Genomic DNA, 24638 nt, shown 5'->3' on the forward strand with positions numbered 1-24638 from the left:
TGGATTCAGTTTTTGATTCTCATATGTACATATTTAACATTATCATCTTATATCACTCATTTTATACTTTTCTTATCACTTTGGGGGTTTTCGGTTTTTACCTCGCTTTGGGATTTGCAAGTCAATCATTCTGTAAACTATCATTATATGGCTTGCGTCCCATAAAGTATTTTCATTTCACTCACACCTGCAGGGTCTCTAAATTACATTGCCCGCAGGGCAACTTTTCTTATCTGGTATAACTTTTTTAGATCTACCCGCAGGGTTCTAAATCATTTTCATATATATTTCAAATTTACTTATGCAACCCGCAGGGCTGCCTTTTTATACTACTTACCAGCAGGGTAAGTTACCTTTCCAACACCGAGTCAGCCCCCGAATCTTATGCCATGTCTTGTATATAATAAACATTTGATCGTACCCAATTGTTTTTGTTGTCACTGCACAAATTTTGGTTGTTCAAACAAGTATGTAACTTAAAAAAGAGTTGTGCAACCAAATAAAGAGTTGTGTACAATCAACCTGGGAATGGCCTAAAAAAAGTAATCCTTGATGAGTAAAATACTGGAATACAGTATTTGACTACCCTTGGGCTTGGAATAGTTAAGGATTTAAAAAAAAAATATGGAAATAAAACAAAACATGCGGCAATGCTTAGGATGATGTGGGTGGTGCCTGAGAACGAAGAATATAATTTTTTTAGCCTTAAAGGAAAAGAAAATAAGGACATTTCTTATTTTCGCTAGCCAGTAGGATTGCCACAGTTATAGTTTTACTGATCCTGTTTAAAGTTTGCCAACTTTTGGTAGGTGGCCCAGCATCAAGACCTAATATGGAGAGTTTTATGTTTAAGGTTGTGAGGGAGTTCCAGCAGCGCAAGAAAGAGATACATCGCCTACAAAGTGATCTTGAGAAACGGACAAGAGAACGAGATAACCACCACCAAGAAATCGAGGAGGCTAAGCGAAACTGGCTGGAGCCTCTCAAACAACTAATTTACCGCATAAATGACAACTTTGGTTATTTCTTCACATGTATGAAGTGTACTGGTGAAGTTGATATCAATGTTCCAGAAAATCCAGTTAGTATTCTTTTTGTGTGTTTTTCTAAGCACCTTAGACTGAACACATGGTACATGCAAGTGACATGGGTGCTTCCACGGGTTGAACAGGGGTGTACAGTGCTTATCCAGCTTGTGAAACCCCTCTGTAACCAATAAGAGTGCCATACCTGTGAAATAGTTTCTGTTGAATTTGAAATAGGTCAAATGAATAGTGAGATAAAACAAAACAGTAGGAAGGAAATCTTGGGTCAATGGGTGGCCATGGGTCTGCATTAGTGTTCAGTATCACCCTTGATACATATTAACACAATGATTTGGTATTGACCTTATGCCGAGAAGTACTTCACCCAGATCACCACAAAGTATCTCCGTTGGGTCACATTGGTAACACAATGACTTGGTGTTTACTGTCTCGCTGAGAAGTACTTCACCCATATCACCACGGAGTATCTTCGTTGGGTCACAATGGTAACACAATCACTTGGTGTTTACTGTCTCGCCAAAAAGTACTTCACCCGGATCACCCGGATTATCTTCTTTGGGTCACATTGGTAACACAATGACTTGGTGTTTACTGTCTTGCTGAGAAGTACTTCACCCATATCACCACGGAGTATCTTCGTTGGGTCACATTGGTAACACAATGACTTGGTGTTTACTGTCTCGCCGAGAAGTACTTCACCCATATCACCACGGAGTATCTCCGTTGGGTCACATTGGTAACATAATGAATTGGCGTTTACTGTCTCGCCGAGAAGTACTTCACCCATATCACCACAGAGTATCTTCGTTGGGTCACATTGGTAACACAATGACTTGGTGTTTACTGTCTCGCCGAGAAGTACTTCACCCATATCACCACGAAGTATCTCCGTTGGGTCACAATGGTAACACAATGACCTGGTGTTTACTGTCTCGCCAAAAAGTACTTCACCCGGATCACCCGGATTATCTTCTTTGGGTCACATTGGTAACACAATGACTTGGTGTTTACTGTCTTGATGAGAAGTACTTCACCCATATCACCACAGAGTATCTTCGTTGGGTCACATTGGTAACACAATGACTTGGTGTTTACTGTCTTGCCGAGAAGTACTTCACCCATATCACCACGGAGTATCTTCGTTGGGTCACATTGGTAACACAATGACTTGGTGTTTACTGTCTTGCTGAGAAGTACTTCACCCATATCACCACGGAGTATCTTCGTTGGGTCACATTGGTAACACAATGACTTGGTGTTTACTGTCTCGCCGAGAAGTACTTCACCCATATCACCACGGAGTATCTCCGTTTGGTCACATTGGTAACATAATGAATTGGCGTTTACTGTCTCGCCGAGAAGTACTTCACCCATATCACCACAGAGTATCTTCGTTGGGTCACATTGGTAACACAATGACTTGGTGTTAACTGTCTCGCTGAGAAGTACTTCACCCATATCACCACAGAGTATCTTCGTTGGGTCACATTGGTAACACAATGACTTGGTGTTTACTGTCTTGCTGAGAAGTACTTCACCCATATCACCACTGAGTATCTACGTTGGGTCACATTGCCAAAAATATGGAACTAAGGTAAATAGAAAGTCAGACATCCACTGTATTCTAGCAGAAGACACTTGCAATTAAGGGGAGAGGAATGTCTTTTATATATCATACAGTCTATATTTTTGTCCTTTTTATATCCCTGCAGCACATTTTGAGTTTTTTTTTTATATGGACACCGTCAGCCCGTTCGTCCGTCTGTGCAAGATGTTGTTTCTGGAGATCTTGAAAACCGTACAGTATTTCTTCAGTTGGCACATAGATAGGTCTGGTGGTAAACTGATGCCTTTTGATAGTTTGGGATTTTCAACAATTTGTCCACTTGTTATTATTGATATTACATATATAATATAATATTACACATATAATATTACACATATAATATAATATCAGTATGTTGAGATAATGACAGTCACAGCGACTGGTGATTATTTTATGGCCTTGCTATTTCCTGACACACTCAAATCTGTCACTTGCAAGTCTAAATACACCCCCAGCACTTTGTAAATCAAGGCATAGATACTTATTTTAGAACTGAAACCACTGTGTCAATGAATAAAAGTATCAATGCATGGACAGTTGGGAGCCAATCCTGAAGGATGCATGTGTTTTAATTTTCAGGAGGACTATGAAAAATATGGAGTCAGGATAAAAGTGAAATATCGTGATGGTGAACCACTGAGAGAGTTGACCCCCCATCATCAGAGTGGAGGTGAAAGGAGCGTGGCTACTGTTCTTTATATGATGGCGCTACAAGAACTGGCCAAATCTCCGTTCAGATGTGTTGATGAAATCAATCAGGTCAGATATGCATTTGATGCCTGTTAATCATGCATAGTCATGCCATTCACTTTGACTACATTGTTGCAATAAAGAAGGGTGAGTAGAATAAACAACTGGGGTTTCAGATCGTTTATCAGAAAAATATTTTATCCCATTGAAGAATGTTTTTTTTCAAATCATTATACAGAATACTATTTCATCCCATTCACTTCCCTTCCACTACTGGCTGTGGACAGAAAGGGTATTCCCCTACACAACACTGAACGCCAAAGTCTTGTTACTTTTTATAGCGGGGCAATATCTTGAAAGCAGTTCATTTGGATTCTGTGTCCGATGACATTGCTTTTATATGCAACGTTGCTTGCTCCTCCCTCCTGCCTTGTTCTATTAGTGCTTTTTTTTTTTTTATCCCCCTGCAACTCGTTGTCATCTCCCTGACTATCGTTCCATCTTTAGTCTTCAGTTCTCCTGATACTATAGGAGCGGTTGCCTCCACTAAGACTTTGCCTGCTTAAAGTGTGCCTCTACCTGCCTATGCCTTTAGCATCATATCCTCTCATCTTTCCGAGGCAAGGATGTTAACTGACTATTAAAGTCCAGTTTCAACCTTTGCCCAACAAGGCTGGAATTCCGGAGTTACATTGTTGCTGGACATGCCCCATTGGCTTCTAGCTATGTGTTTTCTGTTTTCTGTCGTGTTGTGATAGTTTCGAAAATAGGCTACGATAGCCTACGATTTCCTTACGATAACTTTACAATAATTTTAGGGCTAAGATCGTTTCGAAAATCTAGGCCCTGCACCTGATATGGCATCTCCACCTCCATTTGTGCCTGGTTCAGCCTAGTGCAATGCCTGTCGCTTCTACTGCAACTGGTGTATCGCATATCTCACATTGCCAGTGCCTGCTGTGAAGTTTTTAACTTTGCCTGTACCTGCTTCATCTGTTGTGCATGGAATATCATTTCCCTTCCTGATGCTTTTGTCTGGTCCTGGGTCACTGAACCTGGTGCAGGGCTGGCAGAAGATTCAGCCACACAAGAGTGGAACGTAACTTTGCAATGACCAACAGTTTAGAGCTGATGATACAGGATTGGTGAACACACATCATGAGCGAAGTAAGAAGTTATGTCTAGTCCATGCACATGGCAATGGTCACTAGGAAGGATGAGTCTCCAGGTTATACTAATGCACAATTACAAACCGGGTGATACGGTTGCATCAGGATTAGTAATAATTTACCTCCATGAAGATATGTGTCAGAGTTAGTCCTCAACAACCGATGCTTGTTGTAAGAGGTGACTTACAAGATCAGGCGGTCAGGCTCGCTGACTTAGTTGATGCATGTCATTGTATCCTAAGAGTGTAGATTGATACAGATCCCTGGAATTCACTGGAATTTCGATCTTGATTATTTACAGACCGCAATCACATAGCTGGAATACTGAGTGTAGAATTAAACAAACAAACAAACAAACAAATAATTTACTGATATTTGAATAGTTCACATATTAAATACTTATTCTGATATGATGTGATAGTTCCCTACATGCAGAATGTTGTTTTGTTGTGATGTACATACTTTCTCGCTTGGTATTTTTCCAGGGTATGGATCCGATCAACGAGAGGAAAGTGTTTGAGCTGGTTGTTCAGACTGTTTGTAAAAAGTCCACCTCGCAGTATTTTCTGCTGACACCCAAAGTAAGATGACAGTTAACAAAGGGTATATCCTCAAATTAATTGGGTTAATAGCAGGATAGAACTTATTCCATTGCCCATCCTATTTTTTAGGTCACCAGGACCAAAGGTCCAAGTGAGCTTATGGCATGGCTGTTTGTCCAGCCATCAACAATTGACTTCTTGAGGGACTTCTGCTGAGGGAATGAGGCTGAAAACTTCCTCAAGCATTGTAACAAGACCATAAAATTTCAGTTTTTGAACCTGTAGACTGTGTGTCGTGACAGTTGTCGCGAAGGGAACTGGAAGATTACATGCCCATATTCGACAGAGGCATGTCAATTGCCATTAATTTAGAAGTCAGAAGGAACGATATATTCCGTTTGGCAGAATCACATGCTTTTTAATGATACCAAATTATCTAAATTTGATGGATTTCTCATCGAGATATCAAAGAAAATTACCATTACTTACAAAAGCATGGTGCATTGAAAACAGCAGCGGTTTTGGCATCAGTGCAACATGTACAGGTCATCTTCAAAAACATAATGGTGACGATGTGTCCTTATAAAATACTTTTGAAAATATGATCCTACACGACAATGTACTGAAGTTTGCATATATCAAGTCAATACATGGATTTGGAGAGAATTTGTCAGTAACATTTTATCGTATTTAAAGAAATACGACACATACTTCCATGATTAAGTGAAGTAAACATCGTTGCAAAGTTGTTTGGGCAGGAATATAAAGTACATTGGTTCCTTCAGAATTGATCTATGCAGCTTATAAATGTTTAAAAGATTTCATTAATTAATGACAATGTACTCCTTGAATAACTACGAGGACAACCCGATCTTCATTTTGTGATTTGTAGGACATTGTTGGTGTTTTGATTTCCGAGCCCTGGCCCATGAATGTCATGGGGTCGATATTTGCTTGTGTTTTGAAAGTACCCGTAATTGTTTTTTGTGGTAGGATTTAAGAGTCCAAAAGAGTAAGTTTTAGTAAGTTTCGTGTTGCAGATCACTGTTTTAAATGGAATGAGATTTATCATGGAGTACATTCTTTCATATATGGAGACCATAAACCGAAGACCCGGGTTCGATTCCCGACATGGGTACAATGTATGAAGCCCATTTCAGGTGTCCCTGTCGTGATATTGCTGGAATATTGCTATAAGTGGCATAAAACTACACTCACTCACTCACTCCCCATAAACCGCTTTTTGCCATATTCAACGGAAAATTAAACATACTTCGATTTAGAAGATTGTCTTCTTCTGCCAAGGTATATATGAAGGCAATGTAAACTTTAGTGATATTAAAAGAGCAATAGTCCAGCAAAGTGGATTATGCTTGATTTTCATACGTCTGCAAGCATTAAGACACAGGATTTGTACTTATGTGTGGCGAAAATATTTAACAAAAACACTTGAAATTAGGATTGGCAAATGTTTAAAACTCGTTTATTGTATCCTGAAAATTTTATAACATGACACGCTAGATTAACCCATATATTCTCATTTCTGCAACTGATATGATGACCACGAAAATTAAGTTTTTATTCTGTGTAACGTTTGCACAATAAATTTACTGAAATGGTTCATAACTTACCGTCGCACTGTTGTTTTCCGATAACAAAATGTGACTTTATACTCAGTTAAAACTATCATTTCCAAGATATCCTTATTGATCGTTCACTACCACAGGTGAGAGGGAAGTCTTTGAAGGCATTTTTAATTTGTAAGATCATAAACACATGACACTTTTTATCGATAGCAACTTATTTTATTCTTTGTCATGACGTGTCAGAGCTACTTCTTGCTCCTTGCTCAGGCTGAATCATCATGACAAAGGATAAAAGGAGTTTCTATCCTTAAAGGGTCATGTATTCACAGGTAAGAAGAGACCTATGTAAATCCGAGTTAGAATAGGTCTTCAGCAATCCATGCTTGTAGTAAGAAGCAACTATGCTTGTCGAAAGAGGCAACTAAAGTGATCATGTGGTCAGGCTCGCTGACTTGGCTCGCTGACGCTTGGAATGAATTTCTTAATGATAAAACGGAAAATAATTTTACTAACCCAGGATTTGAAAGAGTTAATGAATCGGTCAACTTAAGATCGGTCAAGTGATCGGTTATAATAATAAAATTGTTATTGCTACCGATCAACAAAAACCAGGTATAAATTCAGATATGAACGTCGAATTAATAACGAAAACGATCACGGGTGAAAAGGGAATAGTCAAGCCACAAACACCAACTATCGCTCAACCATCTACTGACGCACAAGTGTCACCGCATATTGCGGCTAAAAATCAACAACATATCGATGAAAAAACAGCGCTTGTAGTGGGTGGAGTCTCGGTTGGTTTACTCATGATTTGGTGGTTAAATAGTTCTTAGCGGACACGTACAACAACCCTGCAATTGCTACGATCAACCCCCACAAGTTTTGACTAAGCCAAGTGGTGGTCTTAGCTAATAAATTCAATAGCCAGGAAACAACAATCCCAATTATACCGAGAAGTGCAGCCGCGGCTTTCTCAGCTAGCTTTCCCAGTGCTGAACCTAATGCTTTTAAATGCTTTTTTATCCACTCTCTTATACCGTTTTTATCGTTAGGCGGTGTACTACCACCTGCACTACCACCTGCTAACGAGAGAGTCAAAGTCGATATGATAAATCCCAACGCGGTTAAAATACTAGCAATTGTTATTCCCTGTTCTCTGAACAATGTTTTAATTTTATCGGCCAGTGTAGTATCATCATTGAGGACTTGATCGATAGTTTCTCGAATTCGACTGATTTGCGAACGAAGTGCCTTTCTATTACTGGAAGCTGCTTCGAGGCGGGCCAATCTTTCCTCTTCTAGGTTACGCAATCTTTCAGCAACGCGGCGTCTACTGAATTCATCGCCCGCCTGTTCGAGTTTTGTTTTCTCTTGAGCTATATGTTTGTCGATTTCGGATAGCTTGGCTGTATTATTGATGAGTTCTCCCCGCATAGTTTGCATTGCCTTGTCAAGACCTCGTAATTCCCGAATACTGAACTCCGAATGTGGTACATTTGCCGTGGAATTATCGTAATAGGTATCTAAGATTTCTCCGAGTCCGTTCGAGGCCACCATCGAGGCTGCTTCCAAATCATCTGTATTAACGAGTTCTTTCCTCATAGTCTGAAGAGCCTTAGTAGTCTTCGCGGGAAGTTTTTCTCGTCCGTATTCTACAAAACCTAATTTATCACGAACAAACTCGCGGCTATGTCTGCCGGCTATAGTAGACAAGGCTAGGGGCTTACGAGTACTATAATGCATAAGCTCAATATGCGGAGAGTCACGTACTCGCAATGTTCCTTTACTATCTAGCATAAACTTTGAATAGTCCCGACCTATTGGGATAACATAATTTTTATCTTCTTTTAATGCATCGTAATAATCATCAACGGCTGATTGTAAAAGGGCATCATTTACGGTTGGGTTCATAAAGCTGGTTTCATCAGTACCCTCTTCGATGGTACTAGTATCAGTTATGTTATCTAGATCAAAGTCATTATGTTCAAAATTAGTCATTTTTATATTAAACATAGGGTACATGTTTTCAATATAACAATGTCTTCGCAATACGGACGCAAGTTAAACCCACAACGCAGACTTCGAGATCCATTAGGGGTCAAGGCAATTCGTCAGTCTGTTACTATAACTAATAACCCTAGTACCATCGATCAGAATCAAACGCTTCTGGTTCGCTTTCCTAATCTCGGCGCACACGATGTGTTAGTTCCGGGAACTGTCCGACTAGCAGTTACGATTGTTTTGACTTCTACCGACGTTAACAGGGAGCCGGTTCAGAACTTAGGTCGTGGTATCGTTAAGAAAATCGCCATTAAAATTAGCGGTAATGAGGTTTTGAGTATCGACGATAGCGATGTATACTATTGTTACATGGATCTCTGGAGAACGGATAAAGAGCGGGAAAACTTCCAGTACCAAGGTATTTGTAATAAGAACACATTGAGACTGCGCGTAGATGCTTCTAGTGGTGATGGTACCGTTGTAAAAGATCAGGCCGTTGCCGACGCATTAGGTAACAGATTCTATATTCCCCTAGACTTTGAATTACTAGATTCCCACATGCCTTTTTATCAAGCATCCCTAGGTGATAGGTAAGAATACGAACTCACTTTTAACGACTACGGTAGAGTAATCAGAGCTGCTGAAGAAGCTAGCTATTCCATTGACAATATCTCGCTCGAGTATGATATGATAACGGATCCCGAATTATCCAGACAAATTCGTAACCAGTATTCGGGAAGTTTAGCCATTTTGTACGATCGCGTGCTTCGACATAGAAAGATCACGAGGGACAAAAAAGATACGATGTGGAATATCAATCTAAACGTCCCCACGAGGTCGTTGAAGGGTATTTTAATGTTGTTCGAGGACCCCTCCGATGCGTTTAAAAGAAATACCGAGAAGTTCTACAATCCCAAGATTACGAAAGTAGAATTGACTATCGAGGGCGTTCCTAATCAACTATATAGCCAAGGAATGCTAGCGTATCACCAGTGGGATGAGATTAAAAAACTTCCTTCTATAAAACGCTCCCCGGAAGTTAACGCGGTCGTGAAAGATCTGTCTCTCGGGAGTGTATCGATGGGTGAATACCTAACCACGAAGTACGCGCTATGGCTCGACTACACGGCAGTGGGAGGAGAATAGAAAATGCTAGCGAGGGTGTCACCATACAGATAACGAAGCTCCAGGAATCGGCTGGTAAATTAAACATATATTTGTATGTGATTATGGATGCGCAACTTAATATACAGAATGGGAGATTCGTGCAAGCAATCTATTGATAATCTTTTACCTAAAGATCCTCACTGCGCTATCATATGCGGGCAAACGGGCTGCGGAAAAACAGCTTTTATTCTAGATATTTTAGAAAGTCATTATCGGGACGTTTTCGATCATATTATTATTCTGTGCCCGACTATAAGCGTTAATAAAACATACTTATCGAGAGATTGGGTAATGAATGACGACGGGGTACTCAGAGTCAATCCGGGCGATCGTTTACAAGACTGTCTCCGAGTATGTCACGAAAAATACAAAGGAGAATCAACCCTTTTCATAATAGATGACTGCAGCGCGAGTAAAGAATTAACAAAAAAGAAGGATATGCTTTCGTATTTAGCATTCTCCGGACGTCATACTCAACATAGCGTTTGGGTACTTACTCAAAAATACAACTCTGTCCTGAAAGATCTCAGAGAGCAGACCAAATGGGTAGCTGTTTCATTGCAAAGATCGAAATTCATTCGAGGAATGTTTACGCGAAAATGACGTCATTTATACCAAGGGTGAACGTGACAAAGTCAGAAAAGTGTTAGCGGCAACGAAGCACTGTAAACTTGTATTAAAAACCGATCAACCAGCTGCTTATGCAATTGCTTAGCAAAATGTAGCAAAATTATAGCAAAATGTAGCAAAATGTAGCAAATTGAACATTAGAGGTTAATATTACATAAAATGTGGTTCGAAATCCTCATTCTTTCGCAACAGTTCATTATTACGGGATGTATTGGATATGTCATATTATATTATGTTAGACTTAAATATCTCCTTAGGTATTACATTATGGAATGCGACGAACTCATCGAACAAATGCTCAAAGAATCTGAGCCTGATCAACATACACATCAACATGCAGATAAACATAGAGAAAGACTCGCGGCTTTGGTAGCCGGTGGAAAATGTTCCCAATATTTGGGAGAAAATTATACCATCGAAAAAATTGATAACATGACCGACGAAGAGATTAAAAAACTGTACGCGCGTTACGAGTCTAGACTGGGAGCTACAATGACTAAAACTATAGGGTCGTCTATATTACAACTATACACAGTCGTAGCTAGTACGTTTCTCCCCATCCCGGCAGAACATCGCATGTATTTATGTGAATCTCTAGAGAAAGACCCATTCATCGAACACGCTATAAGCTCAGTGAGCTGTGAGTTTTATCATAGATTCGGAATGTTCTTAGCTCCGTTCACCACAGCTTTAATAACGGCTAGGTATTGTCAATTTAAACATACGTGCCCACTTAATAATATAAATGGAGACACAACAGATTGCGGAAACACAACAGGTGACACCACAACAGATTGCGCAACCACAACAGATTGCGGAAACGGAACAACAGATTGCGGAACCACCACAAGTGAATGAGGAACCACCACAAGTTAATGAGAAAATACTAAAACCCAGAGTTACTAAGAACCCCCAAAAAATAGCTGCAGGAAGAAAGGGAGGGCTGGCGCGCAAAGCAAAATTAATAAATAATTCAAATCCGATTAAAACATGGGCACTAGTAGGAGTTGCTGGTATAGCGGCTGTATGGTTCTTTTATAAGACCGGAGAAGAGAAAACGTCACCCCCGCCGCAACAACAAGTTCAATTAGAGGTTAGTCCTCATATAATGCTATAAGAAGCATGACTACTCCAGTTACAGACGGTAAAATGTTGGTAAACACGACGTATCATTCAGCGGTGGTGACCGGCTTGGCCATTGGCTATGCCCGTATGGCTAAAATGATTACTAAAGCCACACCTCCCAAGCTAGATTTTAATGGATTTGATATAGGTATGATGGTTCTGGATATTGGATTAGCAATGGCAACGAAGGATATGCTCATCAAACAAGGACTTATCCCGGAAGACATAATGAAGTAATTAAACATTTGAATATTTTATATTCATATACTATGGCATCAATTACGATGATGGTCGGTGGAGCTGTTGTTAATGCTCTAGCTTTTTCGGGGAGTAATTATTTATTTTCCAGTATGAGGGAATCAAACGCTAAAGAAGTTGAAGAGGAGCGTAAACGACATAATAAAGCATTAGAACAATACCAAGCAGCTCAGTTACAATATACGCAGCAGAGAATGAAGAGATTAGACTTTATTCATGAAAAACTGATTAAGGAAGGACATTCAATTCAAACGTTTAAGGATGTTGAATCTGCCATGCACGAATACTACCTCGTTTATGGGAAAAAACTCGACCCAATACCGAGACCAACAATGAGTCAGTTTTATACACCGTCAGAGGCTCAGAAAGACCGAGAGGTCGCATTTGTTATTATGGGGTTATCTGCTCTATTGATTTTCAGCTATACACTAGTGTAGATGTGATATGATATGACATATGTGAGACAAATGATATGATAGATGTATATACCATGAATAACTGCAAGTTTACACTCATGGGGAAGACGACTCTATGTAACCGCCGCTGTGTTGAAATTTACTGCGGTATACACAATTATTACATCAAGCGTGGACACATAAACTATACATGTTCTGAATGCGGGATAGGGGTCAAAGGTCGTTATTGTTTATGTAAGAAACACGGTGCTGATAGGGTCAGGAATCAGATTATTTATGCTAGGAAGAGAGATTACATCAATGAGAGGAATAGGTTGGGGAGAATACGTATTTAGATATATGAAAACAACCAATTAGACATTTGTTTCATTTTGCATATACCATTCAACCACTATGGTTTTTGTCAGAGAGTTGAAGGCTATGGCAAAGCAACGTGGTCTGCGTGGATATTCTCGTATGAGAAAAGCTGAATTGATTACCTTACTCGAGTTGGAATCACCCCAGACTGTTAGAGAACTCAAAGTTCGAGCGAGAAACAGTGGGCTGAGAGGTTATTCTCGAATGAGAAGAACTGAATTGATCGCTTTACTAGATAATAATCAACAAGAACAAGACGAGGATGATATTCAACAACAACAAGAATTAATATTTGTACCCACAACCGCCGGCGTTGGTAAATATTTAAGAGGTTGGAAGATGGATATTAATTCCAACATGGATGTTAACGATATTAAGCCCATCATATCGAGTAAAATTAACGAGGAATTAGATGATTTACAAAGTATAAAATACCAGCTGACGATTAAAATGTCATTGAGTAAAAGTAACGCAGACGATAGCGTCGAATATACCGAACCATATTTCCGAAGCAATCAAGAAGTTATAACCGAATCCGATACTATAAACGCATCATTAGATACATCAATTCAGAGGATACAGGAAACTTTAGAACGCTGGACTAATAGAGGTTCGGGTTGGGGTGTGGATAAAATCGATAGTTTATATTTAGATATAGCGAATTATATGCCTTTCAAAGGTGGATCTTATATAGATTTACCCCCGTATTATAAGAAGAAAAAAGCCATAATTAACGTAAAAAATAAATCCGATGACTGTTTAAGAATGATGATAAGATCTGCATTATTCCCCGTAGACAAGAATCCGGATAGACCTTCTAGCTATCCCCAAAACGATGGACTCAACTTCGATGGTATAGACGAACCTACACCAATATCACAAATTGATAAGGTGGAAAAGCAAAATAATTTAGCTATAAATGTTTTCGGACATTCTAAAGGAATTGTTGTACACAGGATAAGCTCCGCTCCGGAACATATTCCCAGAATCAATTCATTTTTGATCGAAAAAGATGGAAAATATCATTATACGTGGATAAAGAGTTTAAACAGGCTATTATACGATCAAACAAAACATGCTAGAAAGAAATATTTCTGCGAAAGATGCCTGCATGGGTACAGCAGACAAGATCTATTAGAAGTGCATAAAGAAGACTGTAGAGGTGTTGGACAGAATGCTATCAGGATCGATATGCCTAAAGAGGGAAAAAATATATTAAAATTTGAACATTATAGTAATCAAATGCCAGTACCGTACGTAATTTACGCCGACTTCGAAGCGCTTATCAAACCCATAGAAAATACCGAACGCAATAATCAAGAAACTCAAGATAGTTTTACGTACAAAACTCAAGAACATATTCCTTGTGGGTTTGGATATACAGTCGTGCCTCGTTTATACGGACACTTGCGTCAATTCACAATTCGTCCGCATAAACGAATTTCCGTATAACTGAAACCAGCTTCTTACTGTAAGTCTGTCATGGAAGTTTGAACTTTACCACATTTTGAGGTTTGAATTTTAAACAATAATTCCAAATTGTCCAGATCGCCTGTGTTCTCGTAATAAGTAATCAAGGTCTCTATACAAGCCACAACCTTGTGCTTGGGGATTACATGTACAATAAACAAGCTCGTAGCTCAAACGTAACTCAGTGTCACTTGGTTAATTGACTTCTCACGAGTCAAAGGATTACCATCAGCGGAAGGATTATATGTATTGTCCGGATAAGTGAGACAATTTTGTGTGCATTTCAGTGTTTTGTGTATGAAAATGACCGTCCGGTTCCGGAAACTGAATTTCCGTATATACGGGTAAATTTATATAGTCATTATTTCGTTTTGAATGAAAATCGTCCGGGAACCAAGGTTTCCGGATATCTGAAGTCCGTATAAGCGGGGCACGACTGTATAGTTGTAAGGTATGATGGGAAAACAAACACTCCCGTGATTTACAGAGGTCCCGATGCAGCGGGAAAGTTCCTAGAATATCTACAAAATGAAGAGAGAATAATCAGGGAAGAATTATCGTGTAAGAAACCCATGCGTATGACGATAGATGATTGGAGGGCCTATAAGAAGTCAACGAGTTGTCATGTTTGTAATAAACCCCTGGATGGGGATTCCGTAAGAGATCATTGTCACGTCACGGGTAATTATCGGGGAGCCGCTCATAACGAGTGTAACTTGAAACTAAAAATGAATGCTCAAACAATACCCATCCCCGTTGTGTTTCACAACCTTAGAGGATACGATTCACATCTCATTATGCAAGCTATCTCAAAGACCGACGGCGGTTTAACGTGCATTCCTAACAACATGGAAAAATACATATCGTTCTCGTTGACTAAACCTATACATTATAGGGACAAGGATGGGAAATCTAGAATAAAGCAAAGTAATGGGCTTAGATTCATAGACTCTGTACAGTTTCTGTTATCTTCCCTGGACAATTTAGCTAAAGCGAACAATCCCGATGACTTCGCGATAACAAATAAATATACAGATAAGATAACTCGTCATTTGCTGCTGAGAAAAGGTGTATATCCATACGAATATATGGATGATTGGTCTAGATTCGAAGAAACTGAATTACCACCCCTCGAATCATTCTATAGTAACTTAACAGAATCTAGAATAACAGATGCCGATTATGAACACGCTCTGACGGTCTGGGATAAATTAGGTTGTAAGAATTTAGGTGATTATCATGATCTGTACTTAAAAACCGATGTACTGTTACTCGCCGATATATTCGAGATACTTAGAAAGACGTGTTTAAAACAATACGGCTTGGACCCGGCATGGTACTATTCCAGTCCAGGACTATCGTGTTGAAGAAGACCGGCGTAGAACTAAAACTACTCACAGATTACAATATGCACTTGTTTATTGAGAAAGGATTAAGAGGGGGTATATCGATGGCAGCGAAAAGGTATTCCAAGGCTAATAATAAATTAGTGGAAGGATACGATCCGAGTAAACCCGACACGCACATATTATATCTCGACGCTAACAATTTGTACGGATGGGCTATGAGTCAACCTTTACCCATGGGTGGTTTTGAGTGGGTCGATGATATCGATAATAATGATGAGAATAAAGGGTACATACTAGAAGTTGACTTGGAATATCCAAGTTCCTTACATAAAGACCATAACAGTTATCCGCTAGCTCCCGAAAGATTAATGGTTAATAAAGATTGGATGTCGGAATATCAACGTTCATTGATGGGTAATAATAGGTTAGCTAACGTAGAAAAACTCGTACCAAATTTGATGGATAAGACAAAATATATAGTTCACTACAGAAATCTCCAGTTGTATCTATCGTTAGGTATGAAACTTAAGAAAATACACAGAGTTCTTAAGTTTGATCAAAGCCCTTGGATGGAACCCTATATAAGGCTGAACACAGATTTAAGAAAGATAGCCACCAGGGATTTCAAAAAGAATCTATATAAGCTCATGAATAACTCGGTATTCGGTAAAACTATGGAGAATCTAAGGAAGCGTGTTGATGTTACATTAGTCAGATCTAATCAGGAAGAAAGACTCAGGAAACTTATAGCCAGTCCGGCTTTTAACAGAAGCAAGATATTCGATAACGACTTAGCCGCGTTGCATATGCAGAAGAGTAATATAAAATTCAACAGACCGGTGTACATCGGTATGAGTATTCTCGACTTGTCAAAACACTTAATGTATGACTTTTATTACAACGAACTTAAGAAGCAATACGTCGATAGATGCGAGGTGTTATATACCGACACAGATTCTTTGTTGATGGAAATACAAACCGAGGATGTGTATAAAGACATGGCAGAAAAAATAGATATGTACGACACGAGCGATTACCCAAAAGATAATCCACTGCACAGCGTAGTAAATAAAAAGGTATTAGGTAAGATGAAGGATGAATGTGCTGGGACTCCTATAGCGGAGTATGTTGGATTAAGACCTAAGATGTATTCTATAAAAAAGTCCGATAATGGAGAGATAAGAAAAGCCAAGGGTGTTAAGAAGTATGTTGTAAAAAAGCATATCAAACACGAACAGTATAAAGAATCATTATTCAACGGTAGAACGTTCAAACACGAGATGAACTCTTTAAGAATATAAGAATATAGGATATATGGATTAAGAATGAACAAGACATCATTATCCCCCTTAGATACAAAGAGATGGATTGATAATGATGGTGTAACTACCTATGCTTATGGTTATGGTGGTAATACCGTACCGTCGGGAACTATGAACAACTCTTCTCGTACAAATGCCCTACCCGGTCCATCTTGAAGATAATAAAGAATAGGCTCTCCTTCTTTCGTAACCAATCGACTAATGTTATACGTCTTAAGGGACCATATGGGATCGGTTGCGCGACGTAGGCCTCCTTCGAGTTCACCGGACTGGTATAAATATCTTACCCTTACTCTATCCGGAAGTTTTTGTTCTTTGCCTCTCCTCGGTGCTGAAGATTCGGAAGTCACGGATTTCATTTTAATCGCATCGGATGGTTTCTTCCCTATTAATCTCGTTACTTCATTATTCAGCGCTGATACAACGGCTGATAATCGTGTCACCCATTCGGTTGATCTCAATCGCTCGAATTTCATTTCGATCCCATACTGATAGCCAAACAAACGTTCCGCTAGAGTCCTGTTAAATCTTTCGACAATAGCTTGACTGCGGTGGGCCTCTCTTTCACCACGGACGATTTTGACGTCGTGCTTTGTTAACAGTTTAGTTACCGATCCCATAAACTCTCGACCGGGATCTACTTGAAATAGCTTAGGCCATTTTAGCGGTCCGCGTTTATATATGCGACTCAGTGCATTAGCTACTTCTGTTGAATCTTTCGAGGTTAATGGCTCAGCCTCTTTGTATCGACTAGCCACATCCACTAATGTTAAAGCGTATTTATACGTTTTGCGTTTTACCTTATCGTGGGGAAGAAACAAGAGGTCAGCCTGATGAACTTCATTCGTCGTAGAAATATCAAACTTCTTCCTCGGTATATAACGCGGTGCCGGTAAATATATTTGCCACAACGCTTGTTTCTTTAACCAATCCTTGGCCACATCTTTAGATACCTTAGCCGCGGTGGCTAATTTTTTTATTGCTCCTACACCTTTCCAATATCCTCGTGGGCTATAGTAAATTTTATTCATTATTAATTAATATTGATGTTTTGTTTAATACAAATCATGACTATCATTGAATTGCATAATCATTTACACATAAAAAATGCTACCTGTAGTAGCAGTATAGGTATATGAATCTTGCTCCAGTGGAAGTGAGCCAGAACCATCATTACCTATACTACTGCATGTCATCGTATCCCAATTGCATGATCGATGTCCATTATTATGTCAATTACTGGATTGTCAGGTCGAGACTTGAATATTTACAGACCGCCATCATAATTATGTTGTAAATTGCAGCAGCCATGTTGATGCCTCACTTGAAAGCTTTCTTGTAACATTTTGCAGCTGCTGCCAGACCTTGAGTATGCAGACAATATGACCATCCTTGGAATCTACAGTGGCCCTCACATGATGAACCACACAGAATGGAATGTCCGCAAATTCCTTCGAAGACGGGAAAAACTATCAGAAAGAGTTGTTTGAAAAGAATCCCTGAATTCATCGAAGATGGAAGAGATATTTTATTTGGTATTGTATTTGGCGCCATGGTATGATTGCATCCAGGCTTGTAATACAAAGGAAAATGCCTTTGATTGAAGTAATTATCAATATTACAGATCTTCATAACATTATTTTTGTGTTTGTCTGTTTTTTTGTATTGCACTTTTGACATTGAAAGTGTCGCTAAATCAATATGAACATTTTCATTTTTCCTCATTACTGCATCATTTCTACATGTTTATTATGAAATTTTATGTTTAATTTTAATTTAGAAATTGGTACTCAGGCAATGGCTTTTGAAAAAATAGTGTGGGCCGTTGACCAAATAAACAGTTGTGTACAATCAACCTCGGAAAGGGACACTCTACAACAATGTATTCCTTGATGAGTTAAATAGTAACACATATATATCCTAGTCCAATTTGAAGAAGTTAGTGTTCAGGCAGAAAGACCAAGCTTTTGATTTTTTAACTTTTCCTGCATTTCTCATTAATGCAGTTACTGCTTGTTCTTGACAGAGAGGTGTGAGGTCTTGCTGAAGAAGAAGTTGTTCCAGCTGGTTGAGTGGCTGACCCTATCACACAGCTCACATGGGAGTATGGAAGGGGTGACGTCACTGATCAGCACATTACTGCTGTCACCTCATAGAGAGTTTCATCTCTAATCCATTTGAATCCTTTGTGTGTTTTGCAACACTTATAATAACTTGTGATTGTTATTGTGCTTATGGTTTGTGTCTTCATATCTTTCCATGATTTATGCCATAGCATTAATATTTGATGCCTGGTGGTTGTTTTTACCACAGTAAATATCAGGTGTATTGTTGTTCCAATTAGCCATTTTGAATTCATTTCGTGATCACGTTTTTTGTATCATGTGTTCTGTATTCTTTGTATTGCTTGGTACTTCAATTCATTGTCATACCCTTGCGATGTTATTGTTATTAAAGTGGTAGTGTTTCCCATTCTTTGTGTAAACTTAGTCTTCGTAGAGCCAGATGGCTGGGATAAATGATTATGGCATACATAATCGGGGTGAATGCATTTTGATTACACTCTGCTATCATTGCAGATACATTCATTAGTTGCCATCCTCCTCCCGGATCAACTCAAACCACATTTCGAATGTCTTAGACAGTGTCTCCTTGATGCAACATCCTTGCGCCTTCCCCCTACAGATCAGACAAGGTACCTCCCTCAGAGTGGAATACCTATCTGGACACATTTGGTCTTGTCTGTCAATACCTCAGCTACCCCAACATCAACCTGTTTGCCACCTGGACTTCCAGGTCCAGACCTGGTGCCGGATCCACAAGCCTGATCAGTTAACACCCTGAGCATCCCCGGGTCATGACTAAAGCGTACATCTTCTCTCCTGGTCCATCTAAAAAGAGCCTTAAGCACCAAGGGTCACACTGCAAGGGCAGCAAAGGCAATCACTTAGGCGCACAGGCCTTCTACCAGGGGCCGACGATTGGCGCTCCTTCGAGAGTTTCTGCAAGGAGAAACACCAGGATCCCACCTCTGTGTCACCCCAATTCTTAGCTGAATTTCTACTGTTTCTGCTTCGTCTGAAGGGCAACACCATCACAACCTACCTTGTGGCCCTTAGCTCCAACTTGCCAGTTCCTGAGGATCGAAAGATGACCAAGATTCCGGAACTCCAAGCGTTGTTACGCTTGTTTCGTCTGGAAGACCAGAAGGGTCAAATTCAGACACCTGGTGTGGGATCTGAATGTGGTGGTTCTCCTACTGAGGCAATCCACTCAGTGTCTTACTGCAACCTTACCAAGAAGATGGTCTTCCTCTTGGCCTCTTGGCTCTGACAACAGCAACACAAGTGAGCAAACTACATGTGTTAGTTTTGAGCGCTAAGCGCATGGAGTAGCTCATCTTGGGCTGTGCTGGGACTTCATATCCAAGTTGATGGTTGTGGTTGAAGATGATCAGAAACTCCTACTATGTTCTACTATGCTTCATCCGACATTCCAAGAATCATCAAGAATCAACATCTCCACCCTTGCAGCGGCAACTCAATCGCCCTATGGCTTTGCCCTGGAAGACATAGAAGGCGTCCACACCTTTGGCCCTTTGGTGGTTCCCAAGCAGGTCTCTGGCACAAAGCGCCGCTGACGCTTCCACATGTCTGGGGCTGACCTTTCGACCTCTCCGGTGTGTGTCACCCCAGACTAGAAGGTTACATGCTGCACACATTGGCTCAGTACATCAGTTTTTTACTTTAACTACGTTTAATTTCTATTACTGCAATGATACCTGGACATCACTCTCTCCTTCCCCGCTGACAGGAATGGTCACTCAATGCCAGACATAGAAGTTGCTGCATGGTTGGAGTCTATGGAGAGTTTACTGAAGATCACATCTGAAGGTATGCCCTCCTCAAGGGCCGTCAGATAAAGATGCATTAAGGAGTAGTGCGGTATAAGTTAAAAAAATCTAGTAAAATCCTAGATATTTTTTATATTTGAATGTACTTATCCTGGATTACTTCATCTATCCTGCATTACTCCTGAGCTGACTTGTCGCAGAGCTGCCTCCCCATGATATCTTCGGATGCTCTGTTTTTTGCAGTAATGTTGTGGTCAGTGTTGTCAACCATTCCGTTGTCACATGGGAGCTGTGTGATAGGGTTAGCCACTCAACCAGTTGGAACAACTTCTTCTTCTGCAGGACCTCGCACAGTTCTTTCTCTGTCAAGAACAAGCAGTAAATGCAGGATAAGTATACAAATATAAAAAATATCTAAGATTTTACTAGTTATTTTGTAAGTCACATAACTAAACTTCATATTATCCAATGTTTGCTATCAAGAGCATCTCAAAAACTCTTCCATATTTTGTGCTTTAATAGACGCTGTATACATGTGTTTTTTTAATCCACAGTGAATAAGTATTAATTTTCTCAACACAACTTTAGAATATCACCGTGAAAAAAATATCATGAAACTTGGGATCATGAAAATATCTTAAATACCACAACAAATATATATTGCTTCTAGTATCAAACAGGTTTAAGATAACAAAAGTAACAGGGTAATCTGGAGTGCAATGTTTGACTACAAGTACCAGTGTGTGCATAACAGTTTTTTTCACACTGTGAAGACATTACTGTAGTCACGTAACATTGGAAATAGCATGTTAACAAATTGGTATTGAAGTATACAAGTTTTTACACTATCTGGATATAAAATGATGCCTAACTGGACATATGTTTGTAATCTATGATATTAATTTTATTCAGTATTTCATTCAATATTGTTTACATTTTTTTCGGCGAAATCATGTATGAACTGATTGTCAGATCGCACTATGAACTTGCCTTGAAATGAACATTAGTTGTAAGAGATGCAAAGTCTTCTTATCACTGCATTAAGAATTCTTTTAAGTTATGATGTTAAGTATTCTTAATACTAAATCACCCAACTCCTTCACGAGATGCGCAGTAAATCAGTGTGCAAGTAAAGGGAAGTAACTGCTATGTTGGGTCGCATTATTCTAGTATTGCAGCATTTCACTGTCTGTGTCCAAGATGCGGAATATTTACCCTTTTTTTTTCTCTTTTCTTTAAAAAATGGAAATAAATGTAGCAGCCTTTATGATGATACAGCTGTGCCTGAGAACCAAGACTCATTACCCAGCTATGACCTTTGACATATGAATTACCTTGTTTATGTAGCTTTATTGCATTTGTCAGATTTCCTAAAACATCTGGGTTTATGAAGCTAAAATTTTGTGTACCGTGTATAGGATTCTAGGAAATTTGTCTCCAGAATTACTATCCAATTCTTGGCCAGGGATGCCAGGGTACAATTTGTCTGCAATAAAATTTACTTGTAGGAGGTGTCAAAATGGATCGGGTAGTCAGTGTGTGTCGTACCTTGACAGCCTGGGACATTGATTATAGTATCAATCACTGGTTTGTCTTGTTCTGACTACATTATTTGACAGTGGTGAAATACAGTATATGTTATGTCCATACATACTGCACATGACATAATGATGTTGAATGTGCAATGGCAAACATGATTTTGACTTGTTGAGTTACCAGTCAGACATACTTCCATGAATGTGTGTTTCTATAACAATGAAAAGTCCTCTGATATGAAACAGACCCAGGAACTGAAGTTTTAGCAACTTGACTTGATGTGCAAAGCTTTCTCTAAGTACATTGTGACAGTCACTACGTACCTGCTGGCCAGCAGTGCCTCAGCCATATGAATACAATATATGTGGCTTGCTTATATATAGTAACATGTTATGTGTTTATTTGTATATAGGCCCATGAAGATTCGGGTTAGAATAGGTCTTCAGCAACCCTTGCTTGTTTGTAAGAGGCGACTTACGGGATCAGGTGGTCAGGCTCGCTAACTTGGTTAATGCATGTCATCGATCCCAATTGCATGGATCGATGCTCATGATATTAATCACTGGATTGTCTGGTCTAGACTTGATTATTTACAGACTGCTGTCATATAGCTGTAATATTGCTGAGTGTGGTGTTAAACAACAACAAACAAACCAAACCAGACTATATTTGATACATTTTTTATCTCACCTGCCCTGAATAACTGTAAGGTTATATCATTGAAACGTTTTACATTTTTGAATTTTTCTCCAAAATGACTTCATGACTTCAGCTGAAAGTTTGTGTGGATGTTTGTTACTATAATTGAGTTCAAGTTTGTTCAAGGCATCAAAATCGGAATTTCCATATGGCCCCTGTCAGTCATCTTGGATTTTGAAAAAATATGTTCTCAAAAACTTTAAAGGCCAAGTCCTGAAACTTGGTGGGTGTTATGAAAAGTTGGTACTTGTGTAGTTAGTATTGGGGTTCAACATAATGTTCCATTATATTTATTAAATTTTTAGCTTGATTTGAATTTTACACTTCCACCATATTGTAAAGTGAAACTTAAGGCAGTTACTCAAGATATTTTGTACAAATTGTAATGAAATTTTGTATTTGTCTAGTTTTTTTTAAGATTCAAACATGTATGTTCCTTTTTCGCTAAATTTCAACTTTTGACCTTGTTTTGACAATGCTTAGAGAGTTGAACTACAGCAAGTATATTTCTCCTTAGCACCATAGCATATTTTTTGGCTAATCATTAAATTTTAGTCTTAGTTACTACCGTAGTCATCTGTACTTCTACAGAATATATTTGTTAATCACTGCTGACAGCAGCTCCTTCTAAGTGGCTGTCTTTGTTGATATTATAAACTGTTGACTACAGATCCAGGTGAGCTACAATGGGATGACACAATGTTTTTACTTCATTTATCGTGGCTGAAATGTAAGGTCGTCCCATACAAATTATGAATGTATTGGTATTCAACATACATGTAGAGATGTGCAAACTTCTCTTGTCTTATGCATTTACTTGTTTGCCCTAGTATTCTTACTTTTATCAGCTTTACATTTTGTTGCAAATAATCAAAAGAAAAATTAAATAAGCTACAGATCATTGTGCTTAAGTTTTGGTACTTTTATAATAGTCTACATTTCTTATGTGTTCTATTTGGTTTGATGGGGAATTTGAATATTTCATGCTCTTTCCTTGTTTTGTTAAAATGTTTAAGAATGATTCATAGCATACATGTGGGGCTCTTTTCCTCCTTTATCTCTTCTACTACAGCAGTTTTATGTGGATAATAAACCTGCTTGTTTCAATTTTTCACTGATATGTTAAAAAATATTACACTATGTACACCCAAGATTAAAACTCAACTTACTGTCATGTTACGTGTTGTATGTCTCCTCGGTTCTACAAGGTGTTATCCCGAAAATCAGTGCATCCAGAACTAAATCAATGAATACCTAGCAAATTAAATTAAAACACAGAGGATTAGGTTTAGGTAATACAATGGGTCAAACATGTGGCAGCAGCAATACATAAGGACCTAATACACGAGTTAGTGCACTCACACATGCCCAGAAATTGGCACAGTAAAATGTCATGAATGTGGCATGTGCCTCACAATTTACACCTGACAGTTTCAGAAATGTTCCCAACCCAATACAACGATTTCCAGATCAATTAAATGCGATTGGAGATGAAAGTGTTCCTAAGGCCTCTGCAAACCCACATATACGTAAACCATGGCTTGAAAATTATTGTAAACAAGCCAGGACAAATAGGAAGAAAGCTGAGAAAGAATGAATAATGTTAAAATCATGAGCGCCAAAGCGAGACATACCTTAAAACAAAATACATGTCAGTCATGGAGGAACTATGTATCTAAATTCAATTACCGCACACCCATGTTCAAGATGTGGAGTATGATTCAAAAGAAGTTGGGCAAAGGGTCAAAATCTGGAACTCGCAATCACAAAGATGGTAAAACACTTTTAACAACTGAGATTGCCAACAAGGTTG

The 24638-nt window shown here is 39.0% G+C and overlaps 1 protein-coding gene across 1 annotated transcript in view; it reads left to right on the forward strand.

Annotated features, from left to right (window-relative positions):
- Nucleotides 1–23979, forward strand: part of LOC139477946 (structural maintenance of chromosomes protein 5-like) — a 243022-nt gene extending 219043 nt beyond the window's left edge. Inside the window, exons 22-25 of the mRNA XM_071260398.1 lie at nucleotides 854–1081; nucleotides 3232–3411; nucleotides 4997–5092; nucleotides 18090–23979. Of these exons, the coding sequence (XP_071116499.1) occupies nucleotides 854–1081; nucleotides 3232–3411; nucleotides 4997–5092; nucleotides 18090–18227 (642 nt within the window). The 3' untranslated portion in view covers nucleotides 18228–23979. The remainder of the gene's footprint in view (nucleotides 1–853; nucleotides 1082–3231; nucleotides 3412–4996; nucleotides 5093–18089) is intronic.
- The last annotated feature ends 659 nt before the right edge of the window (nucleotides 23980–24638 follow it).

This window comes from Haliotis cracherodii, unplaced genomic scaffold (assembly GCF_022045235.1).
Source record: "Haliotis cracherodii isolate W230 unplaced genomic scaffold, xgHalCrac1.p SCAF_1, whole genome shotgun sequence".
Lineage (NCBI taxonomy): Eukaryota > Metazoa > Mollusca > Gastropoda > Lepetellida > Haliotidae > Haliotis > Haliotis cracherodii.